The 13,834-nt window shown below is 36.1% G+C and overlaps 1 protein-coding gene across 3 annotated transcripts in view; it reads left to right on the top strand.

Moving 5' to 3' along the window:
• LOC103718629 (acyl-CoA-binding domain-containing protein 6) overlaps nt 1–12,777 on the top strand; it is a 30,219-nt gene extending 17,442 nt beyond the window's left edge. For all 3 annotated transcript variants that reach the window (XM_039124765.1, XM_039124764.1, XM_039124766.1), the window contains 8 exons: nt 41–155; nt 3,569–3,657; nt 4,870–4,953; nt 5,039–5,227; nt 5,583–5,738; nt 6,890–6,949; nt 11,740–12,321; nt 12,419–12,777. In XM_039124765.1, coding sequence (XP_038980693.1) covers nt 41–155; nt 3,569–3,657; nt 4,870–4,953; nt 5,039–5,227; nt 5,583–5,738; nt 6,890–6,949; nt 11,740–11,922 — 876 coding nt within the window. In that variant the 3' untranslated portion in view covers nt 11,923–12,321; nt 12,419–12,777. The remainder of the gene's footprint in view (nt 1–40; nt 156–3,568; nt 3,658–4,869; nt 4,954–5,038; nt 5,228–5,582; nt 5,739–6,889; nt 6,950–11,739; nt 12,322–12,418) is intronic.
• The last annotated feature ends 1,057 nt before the right edge of the window (nt 12,778–13,834 follow it).

Here is a 13,834-nt window from a genome sequence, read left to right as displayed (position 1 = left end):
CTTTTCTGTCACTTTTTAAAAATAGTATGATCTGTTGCAGATGGAATGGTCAAGACCAAAACAGCAGGGTGTTACTCCAGGACCACGAGCTGGCCATGCAGGTGTAACAGTTGGGGAGAACTGGTTTATTGTTGGTGGTGGTAACAATATGAATGGTATGTTTTGTGAAGCATCTGCTTTTTAAACATGTCATTTCATAGAATATATTCTATTATGTCTGGACCATGTTTTCTGTTTGTATTGCTGTGATCATGCCTCAGCTCTCAGCTTTTGACCCACTTTCTGCTTGCTCTTTCTGTTGAGCTTTGGTACTCCAGATGTAATTATGCATATTAAACATATTGTTTTTTTCTATATTTTAATTTGCTAAGAGGGGGTTTGCATGAAAATACATGTAACCAAAGGAAATGCAGAAAAAATAAACACAACTATGGGCCATAAACAATGCTCAGTCCCAACTATATAACGCCGTGATCTAAAGAATCTGTTTTCCTGTTCTTAAATGATGCGACCGTGCAGTGGGATACGTATCTTCTGCTGGGAAAATAATTTTACTGATAATCATCTTCTTTGACCTCAGTTTTTGGTATTTTCTTCAAGTTATTAAAATCTGGGTGATTTTTTTCATGCTTTTTTTTTAAAAAAAAATGTTGCCACACCTTGTTTTGGATAGGAGCATTGACTGCTGTTGGAACTGAAAAACCTATAAAAATAGGATTTGATAATTACTCTGTACATATGAATCTTGTTATTAGTCCTAGACTGAGAAAATGATGAAAAGATGTTTATAGATGTAATGGTGCAAGTAAAATTTGGTTTTAGATTAGCATGTCCTGGATATTTTTTGAGCATTGTTGGAAGTTGTCTAAGCCTGCAGACTACAGAACATAGGTTGCAATGGTTTAAGATATCATGTACAACCTATGTGATCAAAATTATTGTCACTCGAAGGCAACATGACAATCGCTTTCAACTCTAAACATTTGAATAAACATGTATATCTGCATCTGGTTTATCAGTTCAAATCTAATTAAGCTTTTATAGATCTGAACTTCTTTCAGTATGTATATCCACAATCCAAGGGCCCACAAACAGTAGAGTTGTAGAAAAGGTAGAAACAGAATAGAGTACAAGAAAACCGACAAGAAGCTACAGCCACTTTGTTAATTTATGGATGATCTCTTCAAATATTACTACCAGTAGCATTGGTAGAGATTTATGGCCATAATAACCCTTTTGGTATGGGAAATTGTTTCATTGAGTGCCTAGTCAGGGCAATCTGGGAGCCGTCACTTAAAGAATATGAAATTGGGTCCTAGATTGGTGGCTTGGCTGAATAAGCACATCTTTTTTTCTAAAAACAAGCGGTTGAGATTGCTATGAATACAAGGATATTTAGTTGGTAGCCTTTGCTGTTTGAAGACTGTCATATCCAATTTAGATCATGGGGATAATATGAAAACAAAAAAACCACGCAGCACTGAAAAATGTGAGTATGTTATTGGTATATCAGTAGCATATCTCCTTCCGATCATGGTACTCATGTCCAATAAGAAGGGATGTTATGTAACATCCATGTAAAAATCTTATGTAACATCCATGTAAAAATCATGCAACAAGAATATAAAAAAGAGAATGTTTGTAATAGTAGTAGTCTAACAATGCCTGTAATATTATAAATTTTTGATTTAACTCTAAATCATGAGGATAGATTGTGGGAGCGGGTACGGGCGAAGGTGCAAGGAAGCAGATATTTAGAGCACTTGAAGGAAGCACTTAGGAAGTAGGTGTGGTTCAAGATTTTGGAGAGGGTCTAAAGTGGATAGAATACCATTTCTAAAAGTTTCTTGCTACCAAGAAAAAGGGCAGCCTAATGTGTGATGGTCCTACCACTCTAGGTTCTAGTGAGTGTCACATATGTAGCATTACCCACGCATCTGGAGAGTCTATTTCCATGTTTTGAATCTGTGATACCTAGGTCATAGTAGTGCAGTCTTATTGTTGTGCCAAGGCTTACCCTCTTGCATGAGGCTTATACTAGTATACTACTGCAGGGTCTGAGGAGGATCAGATGTACGCAACCTTACAGCTATGTGTAGAGGTTCTATTTCCGTGTTTTGTATCCGTGACCGCCTCTAGGTCACAATGGAGCAATGATGCCCTCCCCAGGATTCTCTGTTCTGTCATGACAAATCCTGGAAAAGAAATTGTGCCAATGTTATATGTCTATGCTAGATTGCATTCATTTTATTCAATGGCATGGTTTTGTAGAGACCCCAACCAACTAGCTAAGCACTTGGTTAGGCATAATATTTGTAGTAATCATTTAGTGGCCTCATATAGTCATATGGCCAGTAGTTGCGGCGGTAAAGTCTCTTACCTGATTACTTAATAACTAATAAAACAAGAAGTGGAAAAATAGCAAAAGAGAAGATGGACAATAAAAAGAGAGGAAAGTGAGGAAGAAAATAATAAAAAAAAAGAGATAGGGGCTCATATACTTAATTTACAAGGTGTTTTGCCATATTTTCCATTTAGTGCAGAGAGTGACCACTTATGGTCACAAACACAATTAGGACAGGCTGCTTACATTGTTTATTACATTAATTGCTGATTACATACAGCTCATGAAACATGGACATGTGAAGGATGTGGATATGATGCAATACAAATATTGCTCATACAACAAAACTTGGAAAACTTGGATACCATGAGTAGGATATGGTAATTGCTGCTCCATATGATAAACACGAACACCTACAAACTCCATGATCTATTTGTCATGTAGATTCATAGATCATAATCCATGCTCCATGTAATGATATCAGCATCACAAATTCTAAAATATTCGCATTCATCATGTCCATAAAATGTCATCATTCCTTTTTAAAAAAAATAAGGAAGACCTTTTTATATTGAAAAACAATATTCAGAAAATAGGTATCCAATGTATATCCTAGCCATATTGGACAAGAATTTATATGAAATAAATGGATGTTTGTGAAAAAGGAAAATGGGTTTTTTCTTGGAGCTTGCTTGTTTTGAAAAGGAAGTGTGAGAATATATTCCCACTGAGATGATGGATGCTTATAAAGTTGCTTATGAGACTTCACTATTGAGGGCACAATTTTTCACATACCCACTATAAATTTCAACTTCTACTCATTTTCGCGCATCCTAGTGCATATACTCATGGCCACCTTGAAAGTATCAATTCAACTGTAGTTTCCAATATAGTTTAGGTCAAGATTGAAAGAACCAACTTTATGGTATATCAGAAGTGAACCTTGAAAGAGCAGTTCCAATTGATGAGGGAATAACAATGAGCAATATTTTGTCATAACTCCTGAGCTTGCTTTGAGTTTTTTCATTGTCAGGATCATGGATTCTGTAGGTCAAATGAGTTGATTGTAAATTGTTGCAAATTTATTTTAGATTTAATGAAGTTGATTGATTTTATACTTAAAGTGCAAAATAAAAAAGAAATGGTATGGTGGCTTTTGATCTTTTATAAACTTGCTAACTGCATTTAGTATTCTTGTTGGTACTAACACATAGTTCATTTCAGGGGTATCTGAAACTCTTGTGCTAAATATGTCCACATTAACTTGGTCGGTTGTTACCACTGTTCAAGGACGCATGCCCCTTGCCAGCGAGGTATGTTCTGTTTATTTCAAGCATTCAGGTTTAATGGGAGCTTGAGGTCCTTATGATATTGTCATATGTTGTAATCATGAATATTAGCATGTCAGAATAAACTTCTTGTGACCAACAGCTGTTATCTCGGTTGGTTGGTAGGTACCTTCCTCTGGAAGCTACATGTCTCAGGTTTAAACCTGAGGGGTGTTGAATAACTACCATGTTCTTTAAAAAAGACTAAACCTCTTGTGCAGCGGCATGTACAAAGTAAATAAAATTATTCTGATGAAACCCCCCACCTTCTTTTTCCGAAGCTTTAAAGCTAGGGATATGCAATCTTGAACTGAACTAAATGATAATTTAGAGCAAGCCAACAATGACAAATCAGAAACTACCTTCATCTTATATATTTTTATTATTATTTTAAGTTTCAAAACTTTAATGAATCATGTCATGTGTATTCAATTACTAAAATATGATCTAACCTATGGTTGATTTCTTTGGATTGTTAACTTAGAATTATCCTGGAATTAACTCCCAAATTCTGGTCAAACAAACTGGCTGCTTGATATAAATATCAAAAGGTAAAAATCCCCCAATGAAATATACAGAAAATTATTATATTCTTAGTCCTGAAAATATGCATGGATGTAATCTTAAGTCAAATTTTAGCTTCTAAAACTGGGTACTTGCTGAAGTATAAAAAATAGGAAAGAGTGATTTTTTCTCGCAATTCTTATATGCTAATGCAATGTATTCTGTATAATTTGCTTACAAAGGGAATAAGAGAATTCCGCGCGATGTAGTGTGTCAATAGATTGCAAAGTTGGAAAGATACAGTTTGATCATGAACAAGCTCTTGCAAAAAATTACTAGGTTTTGCATTATTAACCATTAGACTATACCTTTTTGGGATCTGATTATCAAATTAAAGCTCTAAATTTATGTTCAGTGCCGGTGCAAGTTATTATTGGAATTTGTCAAACAATTAATCACATTTAATCATAGATTAACAGGACATTTTTCTTTACTTAGATGGACTAAAATCATTATGAAGTAAGCTCTTGATTGTTATGAAAATCCAGTAGTAGTATTATGTGAACAGGTTCACCTTGTTGGAGTATAAAATGATTCCCTTTTCCCAGAAATCTCCTGTCGTGCATGGTAGGATGATGCGATAGTTGTTTTTGATTTGTCAATGATGTTTTGGATTTTTTTTGCGCCCTTCAGGGCTTGAGTGTGGTTCTGAGCACCTACAATGGAGAAGATTTTCTTGTGTCATTTGGAGGATATAATGGGCGATATAGCAATGAGGTAAATTGGTGAAGAGTAATCATGGCATTTAGATTCTTTTTTTCCCTTTGTAACTGTTTAGTCTAAGATTCTTTCTGTTGGTTAGGTCCATGTCCTTAAACCAAGCCTCAAAGCAGATTTGCAGTCCAAGATGATAGAGGGGCCTGTGTCTGACTGTACTGTTGCCCTTCTGCCAACAACAAATGCCAGGCGGGATGTGGAACCTGAGATTGAAGCAGCTCAAGATGGAAAGATAAGGGAAATTGTGATGGACAATGGTGATGCAAAGCCTATGGTAAGCTGATGTGAAATTATAGTAAGAAGCTAGATTCACTTCATTTAAAATTAACGGTTATGCATAAAAAGAGTTGAATAAGTTTTTGTGCCATATAACTATCAACCTAGATGGATCTGTGTACCATTTATGTAAGAAATCCTTTTTGCCATAATGCTAATGCTGGCAAAATGTTGACCTCATTATATCCAAATATAAGAGCGTTTTATACATAACGGCCTCTGAATAAATGCGAAAACATGCAAATGATTTAGGTTTGTCAGTTTGAATTTATATTGACTTTCTAATTAATTTTGTTCTGAATTTTGGGATGTCAGTCCTTCCTAACTTACACCCTTTTTACCAAAATTCTTAGAGTATCAGAAGTGTGGAAACAAGTGAACGGCTGGTAGCAACACTCAAGGCAGAGAAAGAGGAATTAGAAGCAATGCTTAACAAGGAACAATTGCAAACTCTCCAACTTAAGCAAGAGCTAACTGAAGCAGAGTCTAGGAATGCAGAGCTTACAAAGGCAAGTTTCATCTGTAGTTTATTTTTCTTTCTCTAGTGATTTTTTTTTGCATAGCAAACATGAAAAATCATAGGCAGTTTTCCATGGACTTTGGCACTAATTCTGCTTAATACCTATTATTTTTCCCTTTTCTTTCTTTTTCATGTTAGATCCAGTGGTTGTTTAGGTTTCTTAATTGGGTTCTCTTTGTTTAGAAACTACAAAATCTAAGAGACGGTTTGGCATCGCTTTTATTTCTTATTTTCTATTTTTATTGAGAAACCAAAACAAAAAAACGTGTTTGATGTTGTTGCTTCTAGGTATTATTTTTTAAAAGTTATTTTCCTTATTTCTAGTAAAATGAATGTAAGAAATTCTTACTTTCAATATTTTCAAAAACAAGAAACTCATGTTTTTTACTGTCACTATGAAGTATGAACACTGCCTCCATCACCACTATTATTGTTGCCTCATCGCCTCACAACTGTTGCCATCATCGCCACTTTCACCATGTCGCTAATGCCTCTGCCGCCATTGCTACCTTCATTACCACCATCATTGCCACTTTCGCTGCGCCACCGCGACCATCATTGTTGCCTCCGCAACATTGTTGGTGCCGCAGCCACCGCTGTTGCCACCTCCGTCGCCACTGCCACCACCTCTTCCACAACCCCACCATCATCACCATCTTTGCTTTGGCAGAGGAGCTTTGCCACCTCTGCCAGACCGCCTCCGCCACCTATGTTGCTATTACCACTGCTGCCGCCACTAACACTGTTTTTAAAACTAATCGACTATACCCAACATATTTATATTTTAAGAATTAGAAAAAATGGGAACAGAATGTTTATTTTTTATTTGTGAAAATAGAAAAAAATGAAAATGATGTGGAACGACACTTCAGAATAAAATTTCGGTAATGGTCTTGCAACTTGATCTTTCCAGTTTTTTTAAAAAATCCCAGCACCTGGTTTGTTCTTTCTAATTTCTCCTCTTATAAACAAACATGTTGGGATTTCCAAGAATAGATCCATAATGAAGTAGCTGGCAGGTCCTATCCTATTTAGTTGATTTTGGACGCTTTATTATCTAGACTAGGGGGGACATAACCTTAACTCGGAACACTTGCCCATCAAGTAGCTTGATCTTTTCTTCATGTATGAATTTTGTAGGAGCTTCAATCTATTCGTGGCCAGCTTGCTGCTGAGCAGTCAAGGTGTTTCAAACTTGAGGTATGCATTCATAGTTCATGTTCAGTTTTATTGACATTTTCCCCCTTTTTTCTTTTGATTTGTCTTTCTTTGGGGGGTGGGGTGGGGTGGGGGGTCTCCTGCTGCTTGTCTTTGATATAATATTGAAACTTCTGACTCATCTCAACTTGCAAGCTACACTACAGTAGATGTTTTTACCGTACAGTATGTCATTGCAAACTAACCCAACCATGATGATTTCTTTCCTGAATGACAAACCTTCTATTCCCTTTGATTGTATTTCTTGATAATCTTGGTGGAAGTTCCAGAAATTATTTTATAGAAATGATGGAGGAATTTCTCGCGTCGAAAACTTGGGGAAACACCTCTCAAGATTAACAGAAAAGAGTGCGAGAAGTGACTATAGTGCATTCTGCCTCTTCCTTTGGTGGTCATTTTTCGTATATTTTTTATTTGACTTGGTTCTAAGGTTAGTTGGAAAATAAAGTAAGGTGATATATGTTGAAACTTGTCTATCTTGGAATTTATTGTTTCAAAATCATTGCACGTACATCTAGTGTTGGCTAGAATGGGTAGAAACATGCCTCAACCTTTGGGAGACCATTTTTTCCTTCAAGCTTTTTCTCAGCATGAATAAAAGATAAAAGAGTTGTTGTTTCACAAAGGACAAACTGTAGTGATTCATTTTGATAATTTGAGAAGAATTCAGTTTTTCTTCTTATGAAATTGAACCATATTTTATTATTTAGGTTTATGTCATAGCATATTATTGGTAATGTTCTAGTTTGTTGATATTTTACATGGCATGAACGACATGGTGGCACCCCACAGCATTGGCTACAGTGTTTAGAGACCCATCTCCCAAGAGCTTTGACGGATCAGGCCACTGGAAACCCATAATTTTAAAAGAAGTGGCTAACCTGGTGGATCGTATGGTTGAATTGTTCAAAGTTTACAGTCAACCGGTTCTGACCCAGACTGATTTTTTAATGCAAATTGAGGAAAAAATGTCGATCTTCTTCAATAGTCTTTTGAGGTGTGGTTCTAGTGGCGCATGGCTTGGTCTGTCACATTGTAAAGGGACAGAGAGAAGGGAGGGACCATAGTGGTGGTTGGGGTGGGGGAATTGATGGAGAGAGGAGAGTAGGTTTCACCATCAAAGTGGGAGAGAAACAATGGCTGTGGAGGCTTACGGCAAAGGAAGTCGGCATTATGACTGGTGGCAACTAGAGCTTGGTGAGATTGATGTAAGGTCCATTTGTCATGGGTTCATCAACCATCGAAGATTGTTGCCATGACTAGATCATTAGCCCCTTCCCTTGTTGAGGGCCACCCATCATTGAGGAGGTATTGAGGTCAATAGCGTCTGAGCTAGAAGGAAGAAAGCATTAGGGATTTAATATGCATGGGATGAGGTCAGTAGAATTTGAGATAAAGAAAATGGGAGTCTTGCTTCTTAAGAACAAAATGGGGGTCAGGGGTTTAAAGATGGAAGGAGCCAAAATCTAGGAACAGGGTCCTACTCTCGGAAGAGGAGTTTGGGAAATTGGGTTTTTTCGTCTCAAAAGTCTTTTGTTTTTTAAATGGTTGACTTGTGATTGTCCTATTTTTGAACCGCTGACTTGTGAACTGGCCAAGAACATTAGTTGGGCTGGGTCAACTGGGTCAACTGGATCAAAACACTGGTCAGTTATATGGATCCTATTGCACTTACGGTTCCATTAGGCCATATATTGTGGAATAAGAGGTTTCTTCAAATCATGTCCAATTACCTCCTATTCTTCTTTGGTCTGCCTTCTTTGGCATTATATGCATCAGCAGCTAAAACAAACCTAAAAGGTATGGTGGTTTAATAAAATAAAAATGCCTATTTTTCAACATCTTTTAGACTTGTGTGACAATTTAACAATTTATTTCTCAACCAAAAAGGAAAAAAGCAATTTGTTTGAGTGAGGTCTGTTTAGAAAAGGGGAATTACCAAGTTTCAAGAGAAGCTAACTGACATGATCAGATTAACGTAGGCCATAGTTAAACCAACCTGATGCTTAAGGGACTCTTACATATCTCATTGTACCTCATGCCTTCAGATATCAGATAGCAACTGACCAGATTTGACCCATTCTAGTCTGATCAGATCAAAGTATGCCCCACTATTTGAACCTCACCGATCCTTCCTAAGTGAGTCGATCAGCCCACGTAAGAACTCTAATAGAAATAAATGTCCAATTGCAAGCGAGAATCATGTTTGACCAGCACTTGATTTGATCTTTTTACACCCCTACTCATATGATGCCTGGATTATAGTTTTCTAAAATTGAAATGGTATAACAACTTGTTGGTCTCTTTTTAATTATCTATTCTCCCTTGATACATTCTTATTAACTATCATGCTAACCTTGCTTTCTCTTAACCCATTCTCAGATGATACTTGGCTTGGTATACCTTCACAACCTTCAAGTTTATAGTAGATACTAGAGGGAAAATTCAAAGATAAATAGATAATTCAAGTCTTCTAAACTTATCTTCGTTTTTTTTTTTTTGCTTGCATACGGTTACTCATACTATGAAATAAACATCCTTGACAGTATGTATTATCACTTGGATAGGAAATGAGCTTTTCAGTAGTGGTCTGACCACTTAGACCTTGTTTGGCATAGCTATTGGCAGTAGAGCTTTTTGAAGTAGAGCTTTTAGAAAAAGCTATTTGTTGTTTGGTAACCAAAAGTACTTTCTCAGTTTGTTTGCCGTAGAACTTTAATATGTCTGGCAAACAAACTGAAAAAGTACTTTTGATATGACAAAATAACTATAAAGAACATTACATAGTATTATACAACAAAGCATAATAAAATATAATATGTATTAATACATAAATATATGATATAGTATAAAATTACTGTAATGTAATATAATATTATTCTAATATAGCTAATATAACTATAGCATAATATTATAACATAATTCAATATTATATAACATAACATATCAATATATTATGATATAATGTAATATAATATTATATTTATAGTATAATACAATATTTTGATATAAAATATTATAATTATTATTATTATATATTAATATAATATTTTTAGAAACTAATTTTTGGAAAAAAAATATAGAGGCACACAATCATACTTGCAAAAGTGAGATTCTATGATTCTTTTTTTTCAATGTTTTCCTTATTCAAAATGATGGATAAATAAATGGAGAAAAGAAATAATACCTTGATCACGTGGCAAGGGAGAAAACCAAGACCGATTAGGGTTCTTTGTTTATTAGGGCTCCTGCAAATTTCTTTCTTCCTGCATTATAATATAAAGAGACACTTGTTGTAATTATATAATTTTATTATGGGTATTTTAGTCTTAAAAAAAATTATAAATCTAAAACAGCTTTTCGATGCGTGCTAAAAGTACTTTTATGAAGAAGCTCCATTTTAGAGCTTCTCCCAAGGAGACGTTTTCAGCTTTCTAGCAAAGCTAAAACATCTTTCCGATTTTTTTTACCAGATACCTCTATTTCATCCAAAAGTATTTTCTCCAAAGCTCTGCCAAACGAGACCTCAGTCATTTTATTCTTGGTAGGTCTTTATTCTGTCTTTTATGTTGTACAACTTAACAATTCAGTCAACTCTTTGCCGGTCTTCAAGATGTATATTTTCAATCACTCAAGTCATCTTGTAAAGCCCTTTGCCCCCACATACAAATAAAGTACTCTTGCATATCTTTGCAATTTGCTTTCACTCTCTTTGGTCTTTTCAGAAAAAAAACACATAATTTAAAATGCCTTATAGCCTGGTAATACTGAATAATAGAAAAACTAAAAGGACATATGTTAGAGTGGGATAATTGTGGTCAATCTCCTCACAAAAGTTCAATGCTTTCTTAAATTTAAATATCAGGATTTAAACTATATATTTAACTCTTACCTTGAATGACTAAATGCATGCTACTAATAACTTATCCTGGTGGTTGATTTGAGACGAAAAGGAGTCCTGATATATCAATAACCATACTCATCCACTTGGAAAGCTGGCCAACAACCCAAAAGAACCTAAAGCAGTGGGAATATTGGGTTATTTTATTGAACTGCTTGGTGCAGAGCCTGTTTAGACACCCAATCATCATTTTCATTTGATATTCCTATGGAGTTGGTGACTAAAAAATTGTTAGGAATACATAGAGGCCATGATCGATGGAGTTGGTGGTTGCATGGACGAATTGTGCCATGCATGGCAGCAACATGGCAGAGCCTGTGGCATATGAAACAGGTCAATTCTGGCTCATGTTCATCTGTGGTGGTGCATGTCTAAGCAGCACAAATTAGCAGCTATTTACATTGCTTAATGGAAAGATAGGAGTGGAGTTTTGTTTTGGGAATGAATTTTTATTATGATTTCATGAAAATAAGTTTTGGCATGAACTCTGCTTATATGACCATATGGAGCCTCATAAACACACTGAAATCCTTGTTTCTGCACCAACCACGTTTTTAGAAAGCATTGTTTTTGTTGTTACCATTTGTTGTTCCAATATTTCAAGTTTCCTTGTTGACCAGAATGAAATGCATATTCAAAAAGTACAAGTTGTAATCTTTGATTGCATGATGGATGGAGAATTTTTTGCCATCTCCCTTGCTTATGGTCTATTCTTTCGCTTTCGAACGAATCCATGAAGTAGGACGTAGATTCATCACACTCAAGAAGAGATTATGTTCAGCATGATAGACTCTCCAACACAGTAAAGTGATAAATCTAGTGAGGCACTATGTGCACACAATCTAATATGCTGAGATGTTATTATTGATAGGTTGATGTTGCGGAGCTACGGCAGAAGCTGCAGACCATGGAGACATTACAGAAGGAAGTTGAGCTGCTTCAACGACAGAAGGCTGCTTCTGAACAGGCAGCCTTGAGTGCGAAGCAGAGGCAGGGTTCTGGTGGTGTGTGGGGATGGCTTGCTGGAAGCCCTCCTGAGAAGTCTGATTCTTGATCGAATTAATTTTGAAAACAAAAACACGTCATTCAATCCTTACAGCTCAATGTGATCTTTACTCGTAGCATTGTTGATCCTCTTTTATATTCTTTTTGGGTCTCTGTTCTTTTTCAAGCGATGGCAATAAGTGATATAAGTTCAGCCCGGATCATATTCTGTAATTCTTATACAAATGCCTGGCCATCGCGTTTTATATTAAGGAGCCGTAGCAGAAGTGTATTTTTTTTCTCCTCCTTTTCAATATAGTGCCTTTTTTCTTGGATGTAATGGCATATAATGAATCTTCTGGTGAAGCCACTGTGTCTATTTGGAATATTCTAAGAAGGGTATCGTGTGATGATATGCAATAGTGGTGAGATCTCCATGTCTCCAGGATGCCTGGTGGTGTCAATGAAGGTAGGCATGCATGTTCATTTCAAATTAGTTTCCTTAACTTCAGTTCATGTGACTTGAATGCTCTCTGACGTTTTCCTTTCTGCTCCATTTTCTGGAGGTCTGAAGAGTGTAGATTTAAAAACTTGCACTCAGCTACAAGGAACCATTTGAGATGGTAGGTTGATGAGTCTGGTAAGTTCCAACTGGCTTGAGATGAAGTGGTTGTGATGCAAGCCATTCCGAGTTTATTAAAGTTTATCCTGGCCTGTTAACTACACAAGCAATCAGCATGGAGGCTCCATTCCTCCATCCGACCCCCCCACAGCCCTTCTTTCTGTTCTCTTTTTTTTTTTATGCTTTTATCTCTAGCTCTGGCAATGAATCTCATTTTTGTTATACCGATTACGGCTTGGAATGGCCGAAATTGTTTGATTCGGGATGGTTCTACCGAACCTAATGGTAAGTAATTTTGTCTTACGTTGAAAGTTCAAAGTGGTGAAACAAGTTTGTTTTGTTATGCTATGTTAAAGGTACGGCTATTGTAGAGTTCGCAATATGGAAGTAAATGTGCTTGTTATAAAACCATAAAAAACATGAAGAATAAAAACCTAGGGTCTCAAAAAAATAAGCTGGAATATAAGAATATAACTACATTATTTTGGCATTAAGAATGCATAACCTGAAAGTTCTTGCCAAGCAAGTGCAATTGGCTTTCTTCAATAAAAGAAATACCAACTTGGATTTCAATTTTTACAGCTTTGATAGGTTTTTCTGGGTCCTTTTTAAGATAAATATGGGTGAACAGTCTTCTATACAACTCCAGGATCAAAAGGAGACCACGTAAAATGCAACAATAATAGTGGTTTGTAATAGGAAGGTCATTCAGTAATTAATTAATATATTATATACCATATTAGTTATCATTTAAAAAAGGCCATCATTCAGTTATGATCTCGGCAATCCAATGTCCTGGGTGGGGAACTAAGGGCAGTCCTAACCTTTGACATCTTTCATGCAGAAACTGGCTGTCTAACCCATAACACTGGTCTTGTCAACATAAGCTTAATACACACACACACACACACACACACAAAAGCTGTATTGGCCAGTACATACAATACCAGCCATGAGCAAGTACAACAAAGACTGGTGTACACTAATATGGGGCAAATCAGACCACCCATATCATGCCATATGGCCTTTATCAAGGTGATATATCGTTACGATACCAAGTCTATCAACCCCATTACTGCCTACTAGTATTTTTTTAGCTCATTTGTCCAACGGGTATTTAGTCTTACCAACCCCAGTTGAGGATCATACATACAGACTAGCCATCATTATGATACCGATCCCAAGATTTGAAAGCTTTGATTTGAAAGGCAACTGCAGTATTTAAAGCACATATAAGAAAGTCTTAAGGGACCTCTTAAGCAAGTTAATTGTACTCTTGTACTGCTTAAAATTTAAACAAGTTGAGCTCAAAGCTTATAGATCGACTCATTTACACCCTTATTAAGGATCAATAACCAAA

Source organism: Phoenix dactylifera, chromosome 3 (assembly GCF_009389715.1).
Source record: "Phoenix dactylifera cultivar Barhee BC4 chromosome 3, palm_55x_up_171113_PBpolish2nd_filt_p, whole genome shotgun sequence".
NCBI lineage: Eukaryota > Viridiplantae > Streptophyta > Magnoliopsida > Arecales > Arecaceae > Phoenix > Phoenix dactylifera.
The sequence above is the reverse complement of the archived record's forward strand: the minus strand, read 5'-3'. Positions and strand labels throughout refer to the sequence as shown.